We start from the raw sequence: 16,892 nt of genomic DNA, 5'->3' as shown, positions 1-16,892 counted from the left end.
AGAAATTGGGAACTTCTCAAGTGATTTCAAGACCAGAAGCAACTGGGAGAGAGGAGCTGTGCCCTCCTGGGGAATATCGTGGCCATTCTTGTGTCTCCTAGAGAGAGACAGATCTTAGAAAGCCACGGCGTCTGAAAGGAGATAAGTAAAGGCCAGCCCAGGAGACCAGAGGCAGCGAGGTGGGGTTTGTTTAGGTTTGTTTAGAGGGCGGAGGAGAACATGGGCTCGCCATCCCTCTTAATCCTCTGCTTCTCTCTGCCCCCAGCCTCGGGGCTTTGGTCTGTGATCACAACTGTTATCCTGATGGCATTTCCTCCTTACTCTCGTCCAGTTCCCAGTACGGCCTCCCCTCCTGTTTCCAGCGCCTCCAATGATCCAGTGGGATCCTACTCTATCAACGGGATCCTGGGGATCCCTCGCTCCAATGGTGAGAAGAGGAAACGTGATGAAGGTAGGGAGGAGGGAAGAGGCTTGGCTTCCCTGTGCATGCTTTGTCCTTGGACTCAGGGCTCCGGTTTCGGCCCGGCCTCGCAGCTGCTCTGCTGGGAGATCAGTTTTAGTAGCAAAGCCCAGGTCCCCCTACTGCCCTGCTGGCTCCTGGAGAGGGAGGCAGGCTGCTGGTGGGGCCATCAGCTTCACCATCTGCTCAGCAGTCTTGGTGGCCTCACCTTCCACCGGGACTGCCCCTAATATCCCAGTGGGGTGCCAGGGGAGAAGCACAAACCAGGTACCTTGGGAGGGTTCAGGAAGTTGGGGGACAGCTGATCTTTGACCCAAGGATGAGAGGCCGATCTGCCTTATTCTTACCTGATCCAACCCCTCAAAAGATGGGGGCGTGATGTCACGTGCAGCTGACCCCAGTGTCCTTTCTCTGTGACACATGGATTCTGCCCCCCATTGAGCTGGACACGGGCCCTCTGTACTCTTCTTCCCTATGGGAGGAGACACCACTCAGGCTCCTCTCTGTCCCTTCCCTTCCGTTCCCTATAATGTCTCAAGTGCAGCCAGCTGTTAGGCAGGGAGTTCAGGCGAGGGAGGAATGAAGAGGAGGAAGAGAGGGGAAAGGATACAGGAAGAGGGAGTGGTGGCCATGGGCCTGGGAGAAGGTGTTCTACAAATGTTGGGATGTGCGGGGTCCCTTGGTGACCATCTGGTGCTCTTCTCATGCATGAGCCCAGGGCGCAGGGCTGACCAGCCCAGACAAACGGAGACACCAGTGTCTCAAGCCTGCTTCCTGCCCCAGTCTCATGGTCCCTGCTGGGGAAGCAGTAACCTTCTGGTCTAGGGAGGTCTAGAGAATCTCCCATGAAATAGAATCCTCTAGAGATGAGCATACAGGGGGACTGCATACCCCTTTAGCCTGGACAGTCCCAATTTATGCCCTTTGTCTCTGCATCTTGGCCAGTCAGCATCTCCTTTTTCTCTCAAAAATGTCCTGTTTGGGCAATAAATCATGTGGCCATCCCAAGCATAGACAAGCCCTTGATTGGGGCGGCTTTAGAGGGTAAGGAACAGAGAAAAGGAACAAAACTGAGCTTCCCTGGGCCCAGGCTGAGGGGAAAGAGAGTGTGAAAGCCCTGGCCTCCAGCGGAAGGGACAGGACAGGCCTAGGTCTGGCAAGACAGTGATGACCTGGTGCTGGCCTCCTTCCAGAAGCCCTAATGGCCTCGTTTCACAGGGAAACAGCTTGTCTGGCTCTATTTCTCCTTCTTCCAAAATATCCAAACCCATTTGGCTGCCACGGCCTTTGCCACTCACTAAATTTCATTGTGGTTGTTTTGGCGGCCACCCTCGATGGGCAGGGGGAGGCCTCGCGAAAGGCCCTAAGTCCTAATTCTCCCTGGGGGCTGACCATACTCCAGCCTTAGCCAGGTGCCCTGGCACCCCGAGTGGTTGGGAAGATTCTGCCTCAGGCCCCAAGGGTTTCTCCTTTAACCACTGGCCCCTGCATTTTTTAGAGTGTGAGATGTCCAGCAGGCAGGGCGGGGGAGACCACAGGACCCCCTGTGTGCTCTCCCCTGTTGGTTCCCAGTTGGGGCCAAGCATGCCCTCTGCTTCCCGGGCTCCCGTGGGCCATGAGAGGAGGCCAAGAGTAGGGAGGCACTGGCATGAGGCTGTGGCCACCCAGGGTCAGGCCCCACTGGCCCAGAACAGACTGCTCTCCTCCCTGCAATTGATTACATTCATTGTTTCAAGTCAATTCAATTCAGTGAACCTTTTCCTGTGCATCAGCTGCAAGAAAGGCTTGGTGCTACAGGATCCCAAAGCAGAACAAGATATGATTCTTGTCCTTAAGGAGCTTCCAGTCTAGCGGGGCGTGTAAAACACGTGACCCCAGAAAGCAGAAAGCTCCATCAGATATCTGTGTCGTGATGGGAGGCCTGGGCCGCAGGCCATGGGAACTCGGAGTCAGGAGGGAGTAACCTGGCAGAAAGGGCCGCATTTCGAGGAGGAACCTGAACGATGGGTGAGGGTCATGTGCAGGGACGATGCAGGGTGAAATTCTGTCTGGTGGGGGAGCCTTAGGACCAGAGGGTGCTCTGGCAGGGTTGCGAAGGCTCTAGGGAAGGGCTGGGAGGGAAGCTCAGTAGATGGGTTAGGGCCACAGGGGACTAGGCCAAGACCGGACCAACTATAAGGAGTCTAGACTTTTTTCTGCAAGCATGAGTAGCCACTGAAAGTGTCTGAGCAGGAAGAGAGAAGAGCAGGGCCGGGTTTGGGAAGACCATCCTCCAGCAGAGTGACCGTGGTGGGAGTGGGGAGACATCTCAGGAAGCAGTCAGTATCTCCTAGGTGAAGGATAATGGGGACTCTTAGGTGTCTCTTCCTGCTTAAACACTTCTCTCCTGGGCCTAGCCAAGGTACAAGGAGTATCAGAGGCCCTATTTCTTTTTTTTTGGGGGGGGGATGGTTCTCTGGCCTTGACTCCTGCTTCTCTTGACTAACCCCAAACCAGATGGAGCTGCCCTTTCCCTGGTGGAGGCCAGCACCTTTGAGGGAGGCTAGGTCTCCCTGACCTTCCCCCACCCACCCCCCCAGGCCACGGTGCACACTTGACCTGTCAGATCCAGGTGGAAGGGAGAAGAAGGAAAGGAGAGAGCAAAGGCAGACCTTTCGAAGCCCTGCCCCCTCCCCCACCCTGGGTGCCTCCAAGCAGCCAGGCCCAGTTTGCATTAGGGAGCAGCTCAGATGATTAAGAATAGGAGAGATAATTATGTGTCAAGATGATGTAGCCCAAGTCTGCAGTCAGGCCAAGGTAGCATAGCAGCTGGCAGGCCGGTAGCAGGAGGCAGCCTCAGGCGTGGGCTGCAGACGCCCAGGTATGTCCTTCAGCTACGGGGCCAGCACCGAGGGCTAAGAGAAAACCGACTTGGGGCACTGAGGGGTGTTGGGATGAGAACGGGGATCCGTGTCAAGGGACTAGACCTTGGGGGAGTGGAGGGGCATATCTTCCTCCCGGAGGACCCCACTCTCCCTGCCAGGCTGGCTCTCCTTGGGCCCCACACACTGTGGCATCTTTCTAGAAGTGCCATGTCCCGAGGGCAAGCCGTGAGCCTGTCTGTCCTCAAGGAAACCACTCCCGCTCCCGCCTCTGGGTACGGTCCGGCCTATTCTTCAGCTCTAACAATGTCACGGTGGTGGGCATTAGCGAGGACAATCACTGCGGCGTGTGCTGGCATTATTGGAGACAATCTCAGCAGTAGTTATTGGTGTTCACAGTGATAATACCCAGAGCGTTATTGGCATTGGCACTCGGAATATGGACAGCGTTATTAGTATCTGCAGCAATCATATCTGTGGGGATATTAGTAAAGGGCCGATCAGCTGTGACTCTGGGGAGAAAGGAAACCCACAGTGGCTGTCAGCCTGCTTGAGACGCCTTCTCACACCCTGGCCATTGGAAGTACGGAAAAATTCCGGGGCTTTCCTTTGAGAAATGTGCTAGTCAGGAAGCTTTGACACTCCCCACCTACATGAGTCCAGGAGCCCCCAGAGTGGGACAGGTAGATGGGCCCGGGTAGATGAGGAAGCTGTGTCATGAAGTACCCAGAAGACAGGCTGTCCATCAGTCTGAGAAGGTAGATCCCCATTTAGTACCCGCTAAAATCTCCGCCTCTTTTTGGCTACAATTCGGGGGGAGTATATTAGGGTCCTTGGGAGGGACCCTGTTTCCATGACTGTTGCATTCCCCGGTTTATGTGGCTGGAAGATACAGCCTCTCGATGTTTTCAGGCTGGGAAACCAAAGACCTTTGCCTTTACCCAGTTGCTCTCGGCCGTAGCCCAAAACATGGCTGTCCATCCGTGTTGTTGAAGCACGGAGCAGTTACATAACTTGTCCAAAAATCCAAATGAAGTCATATGGTATGAGTCTGTTGATCTGTGTGCGGGGAGGTGTGTTGGTATCATCCTTTGATGTGTGGGATTGCAGGGGGCCGTGATTTTGCATTCCATTAATTAGGTGCACAATGAATTGTGCAGTTGAGTGGAGCCAAACCGGTGCAGTTGTGCGTTTGCAGACAGGACAGGTTTGCACGGCCACTAACGGCTCAGTCCTGTCACTGCCTTTAATAGCTCCCTTCTGCTTTGGATGAAGCTATAACTGGAAAAAAGAGGCTTATTTCCTTAGTTAGTTTCCCTTCTCGAAGTCCCCGAGTGCATTGCTCAGGTTAGACTTGGGGCCAATGAGGGGATTAGGCTGCGAACATGAGCAGCACCTGCCCTGTCCAGGAGCCCTGGCCTCGGGCAAGAGGAGGCTGTAAGACCCCCAGCGAGAAGGAGGATGCCAGGGGGAGCCCAGCAGGAAGTCCCCGGAGTGGCGTGGATGGGCAGCGTGGCTCGGTGGGGAGGGGTGGGGCTCTGGAATGAGGCACACCCAGGGTTGAATCCTAGGGCCTTGCGCAAGTCACTTACCCTTCATCAGCTCGGTCTCCTCCGTAGAATGGAGATGGTAACAGCACTTACGTCACGGGACTGTTAGAGCGGGCTACACAAAATCACGGAGGTAGTGTTGAGTCAACTCCATCTTGGAAGATGGGTCGTTGGGGGTCTCTGGGGGAAGACCTAAATGGCAGGTTTATGTTTTGAGGGGAAATGAAGTCATGACAGAAGGAAACATTCGGGCACAGGCTCCCTCATCTTGGTGCGGGAAAAGCTAATGCTGGGATGAGCCAACCTGGATGGGACCAGGGCAGTGGGGGAGAGATGTCAGCCTCGCCTGTGTGACTTGGGAGGACCTTTGTGTAGCTCTGCTCAGTCATTTGCTCTGTGGTTATCCAGGGGGACCGCGTGGCATCTCGTAGCGTCCGCAGGCATTTTAGATGTGTCTAAATAAATCTAGGACCCCCTTCTTTTCTAACGTGGAGGCACCCCTCCCTCCATCCATTGCTGTGCATTTCTGCTTCCACACGTAACTTTCTTTATCTAGGGAAACATGTGTTTGTTGTTTTATGGACCCCATGTAATTTCTTATGTGGTTTATGCAAATGTGGGTGTGTTTTCTACCATGCTGAGATCTTTGGGTGAAAAGGGGTGTGGAACGCCATGCACTGGGCAGGCGTGCCATCTTCCGGGTGATGATGGAGAGATGGAGAGATGATTGGAGAGATGACCAGATGCGAGCAGGTGCGTTTCCACCAGTACTAGTGAGCCGGGAGAGCTCGAAGCTAGGCCTGAGTGTGTTAAGGGTCCACAGTACTAAGACACAGGTGTGCATATAGAGTTTTGCCCAAAGGGCCCCGTAGGCATCACCTTGCGTTCTGTTGGCAAATGGATGGGCTGTCCTGAGCCTGCCTCCAGGTTTGCTCGGGGCCGAAGGCTGGGGAGACTGAGGCTGGGAACCCTGACACCCTCAGGCTGTGTGGGAGTCGTCTCTCAGAAACCTCACAGCCCCTCCCTTGAAGAGGAGCCCGGTCTCCCAGTCTCAGGGTCTCGGTCTTCTACCTGCCTATCTTTCGGGATCTCTCAGTGTCTGTCTGTCTCTTATTTGCTCTAGTCGAGGTATACACTGATCCTGCCCACATTAGAGGAGGTGGAGGTTTGCATCTGGTCTGGACTTTAAGAGGTATGGGGGCCAGAGGGAACCTGGTGTGGGGGTCAGGGGAAAGAGCTGGGGGGGTGGCGGTTAGAGACTATTCAGAGAGTGGGCTCCTGAGAGCCAAGGAGCAGAGAAGGAGGAGGTGGGTCAGGCTTCCACTGGGAAACCAAGAGGCTAACAGAGTCTCGGGGCCTGGATCACTTCCGCCATGGGCCACCGCTGGGTTCGGGGGCGGAGGCCCCGGTGGCCTGGAGGGTCAGGCGCTCAGTGGATGGGGGGTACTTTTCCCAGCCCTTGGAAAAACAAAGAGCGGATCGGGTAGTAAAACAAAAGCAAAGGAGACCTGGAAGCACCTGACAGCCCTAATTCATCACGGCCCAAGTTTTTTCCTGTGTTCCCATTATATTTGTTTGTAAAAGTGGAAATCAATTTTGAAGGTAATTTTCTGGAAAGAATGGAAGGGAGGTGGGAGGGCCGGATAAGGCAGAGATGGTAAAAGGAAAAATTTAGGCCAGGCACAGCCCAGGGGCAGCTCTTGGCAAGGTGAAAGAAAATTGCATATTCAATCTCCATCCATGAATCTCCCTCACTGCTGCCCGCCTCCTGCTTGAAAACAATGAAGGCTTTTTCCCAACGCTGGGCAGGGCCTCGGTATCAGCCCCACTTTAACTTCAGGGTCATTAATTCCCTGATTATTGAAGGAGAAGAGAGGGTTGCAGCACCTTCAATTCCAAAGGCACACCCCCCCCCATGTGATCAAGCCCGGGCTGGGGTGGGGCGGGGGGCAGCCCGGGTGAGGTGAGGTGGTGTTGCAGAAGACCAGAGGGGTGGGGAGGGAGGAAATGGGGAGCCAACTGGACTGGGGGGAAGGAAGCCAGGAGGAGGGTGGAAGAAGGCAGTCATTACTGCATACCTCTGTTGTGTTGTTATTGCAAATTAAAAGTAGCATGTTCCACTCCACAGCTATCTTTGGGGAGGGAGGGGCACCGAGGGAGGTGGGGGATCTTATCATTGCTTCTTCAGCAGACCAGCCGTGGTGTCACCGTGTGAGGTGACATTTGAATTTACAATTCCGCTGAGAAAAGCCATTAATTCACAAATTAACATTTCTCCCTCTCCCTCTCTCTTTAACACTCTCTCCCTCTCTCACATGGATGTGCAAGCAATTGAAAAGACAAAGGAAATAGCCTTAAGGAAGAGACTTTACTGCTAGTCTGTCTGTGCCGAGATTGCTCCCCCTGCTTCCAGATAGATAAACCAATTACCTGAGCAGCCCTGCTCCTGGCCGCCCGCGATCGCCTCCTTTTGTGGGCTGCCTCCATGGCTGGATCACACTCGGTGTATCTCATTAATGTAAACCAGGCATGCCCTGGCCACCGGTCTCTCTTCCCCACTCTTTCTGGAGGGGCAGCGGGAGGAGTGCCGGTGTCAGAAAAGGCAGACGAGGAGGACCCCGGGGAAGAGGAGAGGCTGCACTGCCCGGCTGCCAGGCCCTGGGACTCGGGGTGCGCCCACAGTCCCGGAGGAGGTGATGGGGGAAGCCTGCAGGTGAGCATTCCTTGGTAGGCTGGCGTGGGCGGACGCTTAGAGGCAGAGGCAGGGGCCAGAGCCTGACTCGCCCAGGCCCGCAGGGCCGTTTTCTGTGGCCCTTTGATCCAGATGCAGAGGACTGGCAGAAGCAGAGAGGGACCCACGCACTCCTTGCACGGGAAGAGCTTAGGGAAGTTTTGTTGAGTATACACCATGTCAGCGGGCCAGGAGTCGGCCCGAAGGAGCTGGTAGGGGTGCCGAGGAGGGTCTAGAAGACTCCTCGAGGCTGTACCTTGTTGCAGATTCCTTAACCTAAACCCAGGACTGGGGCACAGTTACGTCCGTTTGCCACCTAACCCTTACACCTGTACCGAGCCGTCCGCTTCCCTTCTCAGAGAACACTCACCCAGCAGGGTGGCCTGGGTGGCAGTGTGCTCTCAGAACTCTGGCGTGAGTTTACATCGCGGGCAACGGAATCGCAGAACCTCTTTTGGCTTTTACTCTCCTCCAGGCCCTGGCCAGGGACTGTGAGAAAACATTATATTGGCAGAGGGAAGCTGAGCAGAGTTTGAGGTTCTCAGAGGAGACGAGGACGTACTCTGTGGATTATTGCTGGGATTATATGATTCCACACGCACGATAGTACTTAGCCCGGGTCACGGATTCTGCGCCTCATGGGGCAGGTCCTATGAGAGTCCAGAAACCAAATGCACATGAAGGTAGTCATTTGTCTAGACAAGCGCCCGAGTTTAACTGCATCAACACAACTCAACCTATGTTCGTTTTCCAACAAAGATTCAAAACCTGGCTACTGTCCACGCCAGTCCAAGAAAGAGCTAAGCTTCAAAGGTCAGCATTCACTAAGCCACCAAAAAAACAAAACAAAAAAAAAATCCACTCATGAACACACGTTCATTGTTATGATTATATCTTCTTGGTAACCTGGGAAATTAGACCGTTCATACCTGAGGGGGGAGTTTTCCTATCTTAGTTGGATCACATATTTTAGCCAAACTTTCTGGGTAATGTTGGCCATGAGCCTGTTGAACACCGACCATGTCGTTATACAGAGGTAGGGGTAGGTCATGCTGGTATTTTCTTAAGACCTTTTTCCTTGTCATCTGTGCTTACGTGGACTTACGTGTGTCTGTGGGGAAGCCCTAGGACTTAGCCATGGCAGTGGACATAGGCATGTGCAGTGGACATAGGTGCCTGAATTGCTACATAAGTCTCTGCGTTTACGCCAGAGACTGGCAGCCAAATCATTAACCAGCGCAGTCTCCCGGCCAGTTCATGCTGCTGTGGATACAGAGTTCCGTTTGGTTGTTTGAGGAAGTATGTTGAGGTTTAGCACGAAAGAGAATTTTTTTCATAAGGTGCCAAAAGGTCGGAATAGGTAGGTGGACTCTCCCCCCACCCCCACCCCCCAGGAGAGAAGGTACAGATTTGCAGTCGAGGGGCCTGTATGTGTCCCTCCGCCACTGGAACTTGTGCTGGGGGAACCACAGCATCGCAACTTTTCCAGCAAGGGCCGCCTCCTGCCCCCACCCCTGCGTCTGTGCACTCCTGCGCACCGCGCACGCGCGCCCGTTTTGTCAGACTAGGTCTTCGCCTCCGAGTCTTCCATTCGGTGACTACCTTCCAGCCCTGCCGGTAGGCATCGTTCTCCTTCCTCCACCGGCAAGGGCACCAGGCGAGAAATCCGCTGCCTCAGCTCTGCCCTTCTCCCCCAAGTGCAGGCTAGGGATGCAGGAGGGAGGAGCCGGGCCCTGCTGCTCTCGGGCTCACCTTCCCAGGCGCCTCCTCCTCTGCAGGCTGGGGAGGGGGCAGCTGGGAAGCGCAGGGGCATGGGGGACACTTCGGAGAAAGGGTCCAGAAGGCAGGTAGGCTGGGGAGACCCCGAGTGCTGCTGCCAGAGGGGTGGATCCGAGCAGCCTCCGGACCTTGGCTGGCTGCCCGCGGAGGAGCCCTGAGCTCAGGGCGGGACCCCTTCCCTGCCTGTCTTCGCCAGGGCCATGGTGGCCACAGGACTCTCCCGGACCCTCCCCATTCTGCCCTGTGTGTGTGTGGGGGGGGGTGTGAAAAGGCAAGGAGGCTTGGGGGAGGGCCGGACCTGGCTCTGGGGCTGGGAGACAGATCACGAGCCTCAGAGCCGAGTTGCAGCAGCGCCAGTAATTCAAACCATCCTGACCCTTCGGTGAACCCGAACCTGCTGACCTTGACAACACCAGACAAGGGAGGCCTCACAAACCTCAACCTGCACGAAGGCCTCGCCTTCTCTCCCTCCCGTACTTGGAGCCCTGTGGCCCAGCCTCCAGGTGGCTCCTAATTTGGCTGTCCCCACCAAATGTCAGCATCTCTGCCTCCCTGAAGTACCCGCCCGCCTGCCTGCCTCAAAGCACCCTCTGTGCTTGGCTCCACTGGAGACAGTACATGGGCATCTCACGGGGTGGGGGTGGGGGGGCTGCAGGGCCAGGTCAAGGAATTCTCCTTTAAATAGCGCTTTTTTAAAAAGGCGTATTTATTTTTGAGAGAGAGTGGGAGAGAGACACAGAGAACACAAGCAGGGGAGCGGCAGAGAGAGAGGGAGAGAGAGAATCCCAAGCAGGCTCCCAGCTGTTAGCGCAGAGCCCAACTCAGGGCTCAATCCCAGGAACGCAAGACCATGACCTGAGAGGAAATCAAGGGCCGAATGCTTAACTGACTGAGCCGCCCAGGTGCCCGTAAATTGGGCTTTTACGCCTTGCCCGTTCTCCTCCTGCCTGAGGCTTCATCTTTTCTAGAAACATGGCGCGCGCGCGTGTGTGTGTGTGTGTGTGTGTGTGTGTGCGCGCGCGCGCGCGTGCGCAGTCTGAGTGCACACAGGGGCAGGGATAAAATGTGATGGAGACAGAGCGGACAGAGGAGGGAAGAAAAGCCGGAGGAAAGCAGCCACAGGAACCTGCATTAAAGTAAATGCAGTTTATGAAGTTTATGCTTTCCTCCTAGGGAGAGCTGGATTCCATCCAACAGCCTCTCAGAGCCTGGCAAACAGCTCCTGAAGCAGAAAGTGCGGGCAGGAGCTCAAGCAAGCCAGTGACAGAGGGAGAGATGCGTGGACACATGCACTCTTTCTCTCTCTCCTCCCCGTCCCCCCCACCTCTTCCGCCAGGTCTCCCTAGGCCACTGCAAAGTCTGGGACGGCAGGGTGGCGGTGGGGGTTGGTGGTTTGGTGGGAGTGACTCCAGGACCTTCACTTTCTTTCCCTCTCACTTCCCCAGCCCCCCACCTCATCTCCTTTGGTGGCGTGGCCAACCCAGACACCTGGGTGGACTGGTGGTGTGGCAAGCTGGGCCGAGGGTAATGTGGGCAGTGTGGACCCTGGGGCAGCCGGCTGGTGGAAGCTGCCCCGGGTGAGGGACAGCGCAGTGAGGATGGTCTTGGGGTGGTAGGCGTGAGGCCTAAGTAGTAGAAAGGACCAGAACGTGGTCTCCCAGGGAGCTGCCTTTTTTTTCTGAGGCTGGGATTCATTTTCTCCGGTACCTTGGTCTAGGCCAACTGGGTACCTTGCAGCTACTGAAGACAGCTGCTGGAGTCTCTTAAGCAGAAACGATTAGCAACCGTATTTTTTCTGGGAATTCAGAGGAAACAAATGGTTGACAAGGTTAGGATACCCGCGTTCTCAGAGGGACTTACAAGCAAGGTGGGATAGCTGCCCTTCTAGACCTTTCTTCGTGTGCACAGGCACGCAGGTTCGTGTGTGCGTACGCTAATATGTAAGTGGGCCTTGACTTTAGAGGAAAGGGGAGTGTCCGGTAAGGCTGTCACTCGGCCCGGGTGGGGGCATGGCGCTCCCTTGCCCCTGTGCCTCATCTGGGGATGGGAAGTGGGGAGAAGAAGTCTGACTCCCGCCTCTTCCTGGGAACTCTGTGTCCCTGTTCAAGTTCTGCCAGGAGCTGGGACAGAGGAGGACAGCAGAGGTAGAGTCATCCGAAGGCAGGGCGTCCAGAGAAGAGTCAGAGGGAAAGGGTAGGGTGGGCAGAAATTGCTGATTGCGGAGGACGCTCTGGAAGCCAGGAGATGCCAGGCATGGAGGGAGGCAGAAAGTGGCCAAGGATGGCTCTCGCCCTTTCTCTCCCCTTCTCTCCCCTCTCCCCTCCCTCCTTCCCTTATCCCTCCCCTCTTCCCGCCACACATCTTTATTGGTTCCGGTAATAGCGTTGATTTGCATGTCAGGCAAAGCCTTGCTACGCACACAAAAAGAAAACCCCAGCCGTGGCGGTGTGGCAGTGTCAGCTCTCGCTGTTGTTCGACAGTGTAAAATTAAATTAATAAAGCCCCCAACACAGGAAAACATAACAGGAAATTAATGGCCTTTACTGTCGCTCTGATGCAGTCATTTGCAACCCTGCTTTCCGCACCAAAGACTTCATAAATGCAAGCAGTTTCTCTAAACAAGCATACTTAGGGCGGCCTGGTATGTAATTTTTCGCCTTGCTTGTGTCCTTTGAGCTAACAAAGCCCCCTTCCCTCCCGGCTCCAGAGAGGTTTCTAACTGGTTCTGGCCCCAGCTGGAACCCAGCACCAGGCAGGAGGCCCCAGCCCCTCCCTGAGAGCCCACGTAGGGCTGAAGGAGGACACAGGTCCCACATAGACAGACCCTCTGCCAGCCCCCCTTCCCCACTGGCGGCCCGGGAGACTGGAATCCCAGCCTCGGCCAGCCGGCCAGCAAAAAGACACAGTACATGCTCTCGGGCAGGAATGCTGATCACTCTGGGGAAGTCACCCAATCCCACCCAGTACTCACCCCTCCCCTTTCTCCGTGCATTTCAGTGTTCTCTCCACTACCTGTTTGCTCCCCTCCCATCACTGCTCTGGCCTTCCCTTCCCTCCAGCTTCATCTCTACCTGCTTACCCTCCTTCTACTTCGTATATGAGTCGCACACACTCACGCTGGCTGTGCGTTGGCCGTGGGTGCCCACGCCCTTCTTTGCTACAGGTAACCCGGGGCTTCTGGGAGGAGCAAAGGGACCTCTTACTCAGAAGGGGAAAAGTAACCGAACTGGCATAAATTCTCCGTGGAGTTCTAGGTCTCCCCCTTATCTCCCTCTTATCTACTGTTTGGTTACAAAATATGAGGGCCCTAAGTGATCATTCAGGCCATCCCTCTGTCCTTGGGCAAATTTCCTATAAACCATTTCAGAGGGCTGAGAGCCTATGGTTTTGCTTTGGTGTGTAAATAGTGGAATATTGACAAAACTTACACTTACTTCTTTGGAGAGCTGTGTATCAATGCGGGCCCAGGTGCCCACTGTGTTGGGATGTATGAGAGGAACACGTAACGAGGACTTGGGTCTCCAGGAACATACAATCTGCTGGGGGAGGCAAGGCTATCACACATCAGACAATAAGCTCTTAATTAAATGCTAAACCATGTGGCTGAGCATCCAATAGGAATCCGAGGAAGTGGCTAGAAGGGCAAGCAGGAGATGGGACTTGAGCCTGGGAGTGGCCAAGATGCAGACAGACTGTCTCCAGAGACCCCCTCCCGTGTGGAGGGGGGCCCAGTGGCTGTGCTGAGGGTGGTGACAAGGCAAAGCCTCAGATTCTTGAAGGTCATCTGGTCTTATCTGCCACTCACATAGGACTCTCCCTTCCAGCAGTTCTGCATGACAGGCCACTGCCCCTGCCTGGACATAGGACATAGATGGACGGTTGTCATTGTTAGCACCACTGCCTTTATACTGAGTCCCAGTAGTGTTGAGGGAAACACCTTGGAATCCGAATGTCTGGATGTGGGGTCTGTCTCTACTCCTTGCTTGCTGTGGGACATTTGGCTATTTACATAATCTCTCTGAATCTCAGTTTCCTCATCTTTAAAATAGCGACGACAATATTAACCCCTTATTAGAGTGGTGGTAAAGATCTCCCTTTGACACTCTCTCTTCTCTCCCTCCCTCCCACCCTTCCTTCCATTCGTTCCACCTGATTTGCTGAGTGCCTGGAAAAACACTGGGCTGAGCCCTGGGTGGATTTTAGTTTCCTGCACTTGAGGAAGGTTTTTCACCATCCTGGTTACCCATCTCTGAATTCATTCTTGACAAAGTCCCTCCTACGTGAACACTGAACTCTACAGACAGTCTAGCCAATGCCAAGATCAGTAGAACCATTGCCGCTCTCCATCTGGAGAGTCTGCGTCCATACGGTAGCCTAAGATTACATTCGATTTTTTTAGCTCTGTCACACTCAAGATCATATTGAGTTCGTGGTCAACTAAAACCTCGAGATCTTTTTCACATCAATTGCTATCAAGCCAGGTCTACCCCATTCTGCACTTGTATAATTGATTTTTTTAACCTAAACATAGGGCATTCCATTTATCCCTGTTGAATTTCATCTCGTTGGTTTGGGCTCTTAATTCCACCTGATTAAGATCACAAGGATGTCTTCTGTAGCATCATCCTAGTAGGGTTTTTTTTTTTACAAGAAGTATTGGCCTTTAAAATAAAGGAGAGGGTTAAGCAGCTGACTTGATGAGATCGAGCCCCGCATTGGGCTCCCCGCTGGGTGTGGCACCTGCTTAAGATTCTCTCTCTCCTAGTCTCTCTGCCTCTCTTTCTCTCTCTCCCTCAAAATAAATAAATAAACGTCAAAATATAAAATAAAGGAGAGACAATGCCCCACCAGCGAAAACCTCCCTTCTGGTTGCAATAAACGAATGCTTTAGGTACGATTGAGCCCAGCAGCCATCAACCATTTCACTTTTCTTCATCTTGTCCATAAAATTAGGAAGGAGATTCTTTGTGAAATGTTTACATGCACAACATCCACAGCATTTTCTTAATCGATTAAAGAATGCAATTTAAGTTGGTGAACAGATCTATATATAAAACAGGGCAGGACTGGGGTGCCTGGGTGGCTCAGTCGGTTAAGTGTCCGACTTCGGCCCAGGTCATGATCTCACAGTTCATGAGTTCGAGCCCTGCATCAGGCTCTGTGCTGACAGCTTGGACCCTGGAGCCTGCTTCGGATTCTGTGTCTCCCTCTCTCTCTCTGCACCTCCCCAGCTCATGCTCGCACTCTGTCTCTGTCAAAAATAAATAGACTTAAAAAAGATTTTTTTTAAACAGGGCAGGACGATTTACAAAAGCAAATAGAATGCGGTTCTTGACTGCAGGAAGCTTCTAATCCAGTAGGGAGGTTAAGTGTGTACATCACAATACAAGCAGAATGTGATAGGGGCTATGATCAAGGTATAAAGCACTACGATGAATTGTTTCTTTAAAAAAGAAAAAGCGGTTACTACCAACCAGGGCAGTTCAGGAGGTTCTAGTGGGGTTTGCATTTGATATCTAATCATTGATATCTAATTAATGTGCCACAACTTCTCAGTGAGCGCATACAGGTCCCAGGCATCCATGTTCCTTCCTGGTGCCCACAGATTAACTGTATAATAATTTCTCCTATAAGATTTCCGCACCCTGGCATTAAACTTATCAAAGCATTATTTGCAGACGCGTACCTTTCCCCCTTTTGCAGGGCAGGTGGCATTGAGTTTTGTCACTGCTACGTCCTTCCATTATGACTTCTCAAGGATTATCAACAAAACATTTAGGATCCTACCTACTTTTCCCCCCAGGGTCCTGGTGCATGAATTATCTGGGTCTGGGAAAGTTAAGTCCATTGAAATTGTTAGGAGTGACCTGCCGGGCCCCCTCCTGACCTGGGCAACTCCTGCTGGTCCTGTTTTGAAGATTCTTTCTCTGAGGGAGAAGGCCAAGGCAAGCTGAGGGTCGAGAAGTTCTTCCTTGTCTCCCCCCCTTTTTTTTTCCTCAGTATTACCTCCCTTTCCCAAGTACTGAGCCTTAAACCTGCCTTCCTTTTTGTTCTTTCTTCAAACATAGCTATTGAAGGCCCTTTTTTGTTGTCTCAGCTTGTTCTGAGCTTTTGTCTTCCTGACAGGTTCATGCTACTCTCATATCCATCCTTGGTTATGGTCCCCTCCTCCCATCTGTTGTGTGTCCTTTTTAAGAGGGGAAAAAATAACTTTCGTCTGATGATCAGTGCAATACATGCTCATTGTAAAATATTTGGAAGATAAAGTAAATTTTTACAAAATCACCCATAATCTCCTCTCTGAGAGGTAACCGCTCTTAAATTTGGTATAATCTTTATAGTCTTTTTTTTCTTCTGTGCATATATAATTTTTTATCAAAATTGGAATGATACTGTATATACAGCTTGTGTCTTGCTATTTTCACTTAACATTCCATAGGACCATTTTCACATATCATTAAATATTCTTTGAAAACATGATTTTTTAATGGCTGCATAATCTTCCACTGTTCGGTGTACATGTCCTTTTAAAATCTAGGCTCATCATATTTTAAAGCTTATCCGTGTGCAACAACAATGACTTTCCTTAAATGTCCTTCTCTTTCAAGCCCTCCCCCACTCCAACCCCCTTTGTTTTGTCGGGTTGATTATTTGAGCGTGTAGAGGCGGAATTTCATTTTTAGAGCACCCTGTCTTTATGGAATCATATTCCCTTGTAGAATCTCTTGCCATGGGATCGCACGACCATTCTTTCCCTCCACGTGTAACAGTTTGCTTTCCTCAAGTTGGATTCTGTCCAATGCCTCCTTCCTTTGCTACCGTCAAATCCAGACATGGTTGCTTTCTCCCCAGATTCCCATCACATCCTTTTGATCAGTTTTTGTTTCTTGGTCAGAATTAAGCGGCTTGGAATAGTGAAACTGAGAACCTCAGTCCCCATCCTAACAATGACTAGCTGTGTGACATGGGAAAATTACTCAATCTTTCTGAGCCTTTTTTTTTTTTTTTGGCCTTAAGAAGGAATCATATTAAATGATCTCCATAATAATTTACAGCTGTAAAATGCAATGACACCGAATCCAGAGCGGCAATTTCCTTTGTTGCTTCTTTTTTCTTCTAAAAGGTAAACTGTTGAGCGAGGCAAGCTAAGAATTTACCAGCCTTTACTTCTGGAATTCGGTTAGATGAATCAGTCAACATTTTTTTTTTTTTATCACCTCAGGCCCTATGCTAGGTTTACAAAGATTAAAAAGATGGGTTTCTGCCTTTCAAACAGTCACAGTTTAGTGAGGAAAAAACCCAAACCAAACAAATAACCATGATAGGGGCACCTGGGTGGCTCAGTCAGTTGAACATCCAACTTTCGCTCAGGCCATTCAGGATCTCATACTTCGTGAGTTCGAGCACCACGTCGGGCTCACTGCTGTCCATGCAGAGCCCGCTTCAGGTCCTCTGTCCCCCTCTCTCTCTGCCCCTCCACCCCTCGTGCTCTGTCTCTCTCAAAAACAAAG

The 16,892-nt window shown here is 52.4% G+C and overlaps 1 protein-coding gene across 7 annotated transcripts in view; it reads left to right on the top strand.

Annotated features, from left to right (window-relative positions):
• The window catches only part of PAX2 (paired box 2), an 88,177-nt gene that overhangs the window by 42,878 nt on the left and 28,407 nt on the right, over positions 1-16,892 (top strand). For 4 of the 7 annotated variants that reach the window (XM_030334868.1, XM_030334867.1, XM_030334871.1 and 1 more), the window contains exons 6-7: positions 332-451; positions 5,995-6,063. In XM_030334868.1, the coding sequence (XP_030190728.1) occupies positions 332-451; positions 5,995-6,063 (189 nt within the window). The remainder of the gene's footprint in view (positions 1-331; positions 452-5,994; positions 6,064-16,892) is intronic. The other 3 variants (XM_030334872.1, XM_030334874.1, XM_030334873.1) reach the window with 1 other exon arrangement.

This window comes from Lynx canadensis, chromosome D2 (assembly GCF_007474595.2).
Source record: "Lynx canadensis isolate LIC74 chromosome D2, mLynCan4.pri.v2, whole genome shotgun sequence".
NCBI classification, from domain to species: Eukaryota; Metazoa; Chordata; class Mammalia; order Carnivora; family Felidae; genus Lynx; species Lynx canadensis.
Note: the sequence above shows the minus strand (reverse complement) of the source record. Positions and strands in the feature narration are given on the sequence as shown.